This window comes from Pinus tabuliformis, chromosome 4_2, assembly GCF_031772625.1.
Source record: "Pinus tabuliformis cultivar Carrire ecotype Pingquan chromosome 4_2, CPIR1, whole genome shotgun sequence".
NCBI classification, from domain to species: Eukaryota; Viridiplantae; Streptophyta; class Pinopsida; order Pinales; family Pinaceae; genus Pinus; species Pinus tabuliformis.
The window spans coordinates 525,082,881-525,089,681 of record NC_142304.1 but is presented as its reverse complement, the minus strand read 5'-3'; the positions used below and the strand labels follow the sequence as shown (position 1 = coordinate 525,089,681).

Here is a 6,801-nt window from a genome sequence, read left to right as displayed (position 1 = left end):
TATAAATTATTATTCACATGCAATTAAAAATAACTTTTTAATGTAATGGTATACCAATCATCTTTGATATTTACATAAGTAGCACAACCATATAAATTAAATGGGTGGTAAATGCCTATAGGCATCAATCCATAATTAGCATCAAAACATTTACTTCATTATACATCTTACATTCCTAAAATTAAAAATAAGCTAAAATATAACTTTATATATTCCATGCGAGGAATATACATATATTGTCAAAATTGTCAACATCCATCATGTCACTTTACGAGAATTGAGAAATGAAGCTCGGTGGGGAGGATTTCACTCCATTCCAACCACTGGAGAATCCCAATTAACTTCTTTTAAATTATTATTATTATTATAAATTAGAAAAAAATATATAAGTTAAACATATATACATTTAAAAAAACATGGAAAAATATTCCTAACCTTAGAGATTTACTCCATTTTTATCAAGGATATTCTTAAATAGGTTTTGTTACAATAACACTGGTCAATGCAATGTCTTATCAATACCACATGCTCAAAAAAACCATAACTCACTTCATATGACACTCGTTAATATGATTTATTTTTATTTTTTATTTTTTTTATATATTAAATCAATCAATTTAATTAAAAAAAAAAAAAAAAAAAACATAACTACTTTAAAGATAAATTTCAACCTTTGATTTATCTATATTATCATAAATATTCTAGAATATTTAATAAAAATTAAATCACTACTATCCATTTAATAATTAATAATTAAATTAAAATTTTAAAATTAAAAAAATACATTTAAAATAATAAATAATTATTTTATTAAAGTTCCGAATAATAAATAAAATCATTAAACTCTCCCACATAAAACATCGTTACTAATTTATTGCTCCTCTAAAGATGCTTTAGAGGACATTGTTGTCACTAGATGATTGATCTGCATCACCTGAAAATCAGTGAAAATAAAAAGATGCTTAATACTAACCGATGAGGTTATACAAAAGAATCCTTAATACTAACAGATGACTTTATGCAGCAATGAATGGAAGAGACACATTTATTCTAGTGGCTTCAACGTTTATAAAAAGTTTAATTAAGGAAAAATATGGAGTGATTTATGGTTAACCATACTAGAAAAAGCTTACCTCTTTTTCCCAATTTGTTTTCCATGTAAAAAATACGAGGACAATGGTTTGAATTGCAGTTCCGCAGATCATTCCGCTCCAAATCCCCTGCAACCATGATTATAAACAATGTAACACTACAAATAAGATTTACATCCATAAAACTGATAAAACAGCCATTCCCATAATAAAGTGTACTCACCATTATACTTAAATGAAACACAAAGCCTAATATCAGGCCAAATGGAAGACCAATTAAACAGTAGCATATAATGTTCACATAAGCAACAATATACTGTTTTCCTAATCCAACTGCCACACCTGATTGGAAATAAAAATACAAGTTCAGAAATCAATAGCAAAAAACTTCATCTCTAGACTATAAATTCATTAAAAAACTAAGATTATAAATATCATAACATCTCAACAAAATTCACATGCAAATTAAGAAACGGAAATTTGAAGAGCTTATGATAATATGGAGTTTACCCATGAGAACCGGTTGTACACTGTTGAGGATGATTGTGCATGGTAGCAAGATGGCCAATTTGGCAACAGCCTCCTGCACCGCAGTGCTGTTTGTAAACAAATAACCCAAATCACTGCGGAAAACCAGAAGCAGCACCAAAAACATAATTCCTATAATAGAGGAATAGGCCGTTGAGACAAGTATAGAGAATTTGGCTCCACCGGGATTCTGGGCTCCAAGTTGGTTGGCGACCCTCACACTGCATCCAACAGTTGAAAGGAATGCAAGCGTGTTCATCAAGAGATGTTGGGGTTTCTATTGTATCACTCTTGACTAGAAAGGTGCAGTTTAAAGTTTACAGGAATTACCTGGTTGCAACAAGAAAGCCAAGCGGTATAGACAACTCCCAGTCGTTGATGTTCAAGCTGTAAGGTATTCGGACACCATATAATTTAACTCGAATGCAAACTCTTACTCTGTAATAGATAAATTAACCACTATAATTTCGTTGACTTGGCAAATTGCGATGGTTTTATCTTTTCATTAAAACATGGAAAGTGATTACTTGTGTCAAAAACTGTACAGGCTTGGAATGGAGCTCTGTGGCCCCTTTCAAGCGATGTGTGGCTTGGCATAGCAAACTGTGATTGGAATTGAACTCTGCAGCCCCTCTCAAGCTAATTTGTGGCTTGCCAAAGCAGATTGTGATTGTTTCATTTTGTATATCTATTTCATACTGAACACTGGTTGGATTTATGTGCGGAGCATTCCGCTGGCACTAATCTACATGCTCATTTCATGGTGAACACTGATTTGATTCATAGCGTAGATTAATTCTCCATCTTTTTTCACAGTTAAGGTTAATGGTTTTCTATGTATCATATAAAAATGAAATAAAGATATCTAAAGCCATTTTGCTTACCAAATAGTGAGTGAATTAACAATAACATCCGTGTTCTTTATTTGTCCTGTCAGCAGAACTAAAATTCTGTAATACCAAATCTCCAAGCTGTTGACAACAATGGAAAACTTTAGAAATCCCAATGCATAATGAATAATGGTGAAATTAGAGATCTTCCATTTCGGTTCGTACAGTGAAGAGGGTTCAAATAACAGAGCTGAGCTATTAGTACTATGAGGAGTTTTATTCTGTGCTAAATGGATCACTATGGATCACTATTGATAAGATTCAAATAACAGAGCTGAGTTATTAGTACTATGGGGAGTTTTATTCTGTGCTAAATGGTTGAGATTTGTCATTTTTGGAGACTCACAAGTGATCATTAAATGGATTGACCTGACATCTTCATTGGAGTCTTCAGTATTGATGATATTTGTCATTTTTGGAACATCTTCATTGGAGTCTTCAGTATTAATGAGATTAGTCATTTTTGGAGACTCACAAGTGATCATTAAACGGGTTATCATGACATCTTCATTGGAGTTTTCAGTACTGACGAATTGGATGAAGAAATAAGATTGCTGATGAGTAATTTCAAGAGGCTATCCTTCACACATATGTATAGAGAAAAAAAGTACGTGGCAGAAGGACTGTCACAGGAGGGATGCAGCATCGATCCAAAATGATCAAATTTGTTGTTTTTGAAAATGGTTCATTCCTTCGTTCAGGGACTATTAAGATATGAAGGATAGAAACGTTATGCTATCTCAGTGATGATTTTGTTTTTTGTTTATCCAAGACTTGCAGAATCCTTCTGTAGAGATAGAAGGCACATAGTAAAACTTACAAGTATTTTATGTAAGAGAAAGACAGACAGAGGATCGAGAAGAGAGATAGGTGACAGATCATAGGATGGAAAATGTTAGATCTCATGAATGGCTGGTAGTGATAAAAGATGAAATAAAAGAGAAATCCATGTAATTATAAATTTTTTGTATTTAATGAAAACACGTCACAAAAGTCAAAATTACTTACCATATCATGACACCAGATGCAACAGATAGTTTTAGAAATGGCCAAATTTCACAAAAAGCTTCCCTTGAAAATCCAGTCCATGTGAGTGGACACCCTCCACAGGTAACGTACAGGAATTGGATAATAGCAGGTATCCACCAACCAACATCTAATGAGACAAGTGCCCCGTTGAGGCCCATATTCCACTTCAAGACAAAGAGCCAATTTAACAGAACTGAGACTACTGTTCCAACCGCAGCTGACCATGTTATGATACTGTTCTTTCTCTGTGCAAGTAAATATCTCAGAATGGCAAAATAAAATGGAAATGAAAAGTGAATAGGAATGCACCACAGTGCTACTCTCCCTGATAGTTGAGAGACATCCTCAGACTGTCCCAGGAGCCTGAGAATAGGGGTTGTGAACAAATACAGGGGAAGAAGAAGCACTGCGAATCCCAGGAGTACAATCCAACAGCGTTGCAGATATATTCCGAGCATATGGTGCTTATTTGCGCCAACAGCTTGCCCACAAACAGTCCCAAGCGCATTCCCCATTCCTATCTGTTAAAACAAAATTAAAGTACAAAACATTTCATTTCACAACACTCTCTCCTACAACCCCGTTTACTGCACAAATATGTACGTGTAATTCTAAATTACAGTCAAAGATGAAGGTACAATTTACAATTTATCATGTCCTGTGGTTTTATATGTTTGGTCTAGCCTAGCTTAATCTTTACAATTGGCTCCAATCTTCAGCGTCTCTTTACATAAAATTAACAACTTGAAAGTCGCTAAAACACTTAAAATATAAAATTTAGAACTTAAAATTTAAAAATCAGGTTAGAACCATACTCACCAAGATGCCAGAATCGAAGCCTACAATGAGACCAACCACCAAAGAAAACGCTGCTAGTTCCAAATCACCGATGTGCCCAATGAATGCCTGTGTAATCACAGTTAATCCGGAGGTTGCTACTCGACTGACGATAGTTGCCACTGCAATTGCCCATATGGCTTTCGACTCCAACCAAAACGATCCTCTGCTGGTAGAGGTAACTAAACCTGGCGACAAATCCTCCCTGCTTCTATCATTTTCATGTTGGATGAGGGGACTACAGAGCTTCTCTTCTTCCATAATGGTGTACTCTATGGCCAGACAAATGACTTGCAGACTCAAATCCTTGTGCACAACTACGTTAAATAATGCTGATTAATGCTGCAGTGGGGAAACTCAAAATCAGTGGACGGTTTGCAGCAAGAACATGATAAATCTCCAGAGACCTTACAGTAATGTATAAATTTAATGAAAGGAATGGAATTCTACTAAAACAACCACGTAGGCTGGGTTAAAAATAAGTAATTACTGCCACATGCAGTCTTAATTTGTATTTAATTACTCCCACATGCAGAATGTTAATTTGAATTCAGTCTGGATTTAGACAGTCAGGTTGATAAAGGTTGATTTAGACAAGTCAAGTGGATGGTGAATTTGATTAAACAAGCTGAGTCAGAAATAAAGTTGTTTTTTCCTTTTCTTTTTCAAATCAAATCATTCCATTTGGATTTAACGAAACAAGCTCAGTTCGAAATAAGGTTGTTTTTTGTTTTTCAAATCAAACGATGTTTTCATGGATGTTTTTTGATGTAGACAGATGGTTTTATTGTTTTTACTGTATTATGATAATTGTGCTTATATTTTATAGTTTTAGAATTTATTTGTTTATCTTATCATATTTGGTTAGGCTATAGTTTGTTCATAGTGTTACAAAATATTATGGGTAATAATATGTATTATTGGGTGATTGGTTAGGATATAGTTGGTTGATAGTGTCACAAAATATTATGACTAATAATATGTGGGTGATTCGGTAAGGTAGTATTTTATATTTTTTCCATACATATCAAGTTTTATTATTTTTTTTTGGTACATTTTTATTTTATTGGATGAAAACGTAATTGTGTCTTTTTATTTTTGGCTTTTAAGGGTTATTATTAGAAAGTACATCTTAAAATAAAAACATAAGAAATTTTTGGATGGAAAAAGCTCATGGTTGTCTACAAAATATCTAATGGGAAAAGAGGTAAACAATAAATTGAATTTAAAATAAAAGTTTGAGATAATGCCATCTTATTGTGTGGCTATTCCTCGATGCCTAGCTTATCTAAATGATATTTAAATAATAGGAAAGTGTTCAATAAATTGAACTTGACGAAATAAAAAAGGAGGGTAATGAAATGAAGTTATTAAAAGGTATATTTTAAAAATAAAAATATATGAAATCTTTGGATGAAAAAAGCTCATGGTTGTCTACAAAATATCTATGGGAAAAGAGGTGAACAAGAAATTGAATTTAAAATAAAAGCTTGAGATAATGCCACCTCATTGTGTGGCTATTTCTCAATACCTAGCTTATCTAAATGATATTTAAATAACAGGGAAGTGTTCAATAAATTGAACTTGACCAAACAAAAAAAAAGGGTAATGAAATGAAGCTACAAAATATTTAATGGGGAAAAGATGCCAAGAGAAAATTGAATTTAAAATAAAAGTTTGAGATAATTCCATCTCACTGTGAGACTATTCCTCAACGCCTAGCTTGTCTAAATAATATTTAAATAACATGGACATGTTTAATAAATTGAAACTTGATGAAATAAAAAAAAGGGTAATGAAATGAAGCTATGTAATGAGGGTCATGCCACAAGGATTCCTCTTTCTTTCCCATCCATAATTGTTTACCATATAGCATGTCTTTATCTAGACCCTTGGGAAACACATCTTGTCTTAAGAGTTGGTTACATGTAAAAGAGTATACGATTGTTGTTCATAGTATACTTAGGAAAATAATTAAATTAACCCCTTATGATGTTGTATTGGGAGGGTTTATTAGGTTTGCATCACCTAACAACTCATGAAGATGTTTGTACCCATGATTCCAAATGAAGAAAACGTGTTCAATCACAAGAACATCACCACATCAATAGTCACTTGCCTTGGACATCTTAGCTCAACTCACCAACATCCATGAAGATTGTTGAAGATGTCACATATAGCACGAGATTGGTCTCATTATCTATTTTTCCATGTGGCTAATTAAATCCCTAATCCGAGGAAGGAAACACTTGTAAAGCCCCATTTATTTGTAATGTAACCCCTTTTTTAGAGGTCATTTTGAATATTGTGTTGTAAAATCCCCTCATTGAGCATTTTGAGGGTGATGTATTCATGTAACACTGCTCATGGTTTGAGCCAACACTATGTAATTCATTGTAGTAGCGAGGAACTCCATTCTATATAGG

General features: G+C 33.2%; 1 protein-coding gene across 1 annotated transcript; it reads right to left on the bottom strand.

Moving 5' to 3' along the window:
* Positions 1-794: 794 nt before the first annotated feature.
* Positions 795-4,814, bottom strand: LOC149170316 (protein DETOXIFICATION 27-like). Its single transcript, XM_089427293.1, has 8 exons — positions 4,358-4,814; positions 3,518-4,059; positions 2,504-2,590; positions 1,950-2,006; positions 1,602-1,840; positions 1,315-1,433; positions 1,134-1,220; positions 795-934 (listed from the first exon to the last, which is right to left on the bottom strand). The coding sequence occupies exons 1-8, from the start codon at positions 4,634-4,636 to the stop codon at positions 872-874; spliced, it is 1,473 nt and encodes a 490-aa protein (XP_089283419.1). The 5' UTR covers positions 4,637-4,814; the 3' UTR covers positions 795-871.
* Positions 4,815-6,801: the final 1,987 nt, after the last annotated feature.

Bases quoted from the DNA above. Each gene is read 5' to 3' on its own strand.
- LOC149170316 (XM_089427293.1), bottom strand. From the start codon at position 4,636: ATGGAAGAAGAGAAGCTCTGTAGTCCCCTCATCCAACATGAAAATGAT. The intron at 2,007-2,503 runs GTAAGCAAAATG...AATACCTTACAG, and splicing joins GTTAATTCACTCACTATTTG to CTTGAACATCAACGACTGGG. The intron at 1,434-1,601 runs GTAAACTCCATA...ATTTCCAATCAG, and splicing joins TGTACAACCGGTTCTCATGG to GTGTGGCAGTTGGATTAGGA.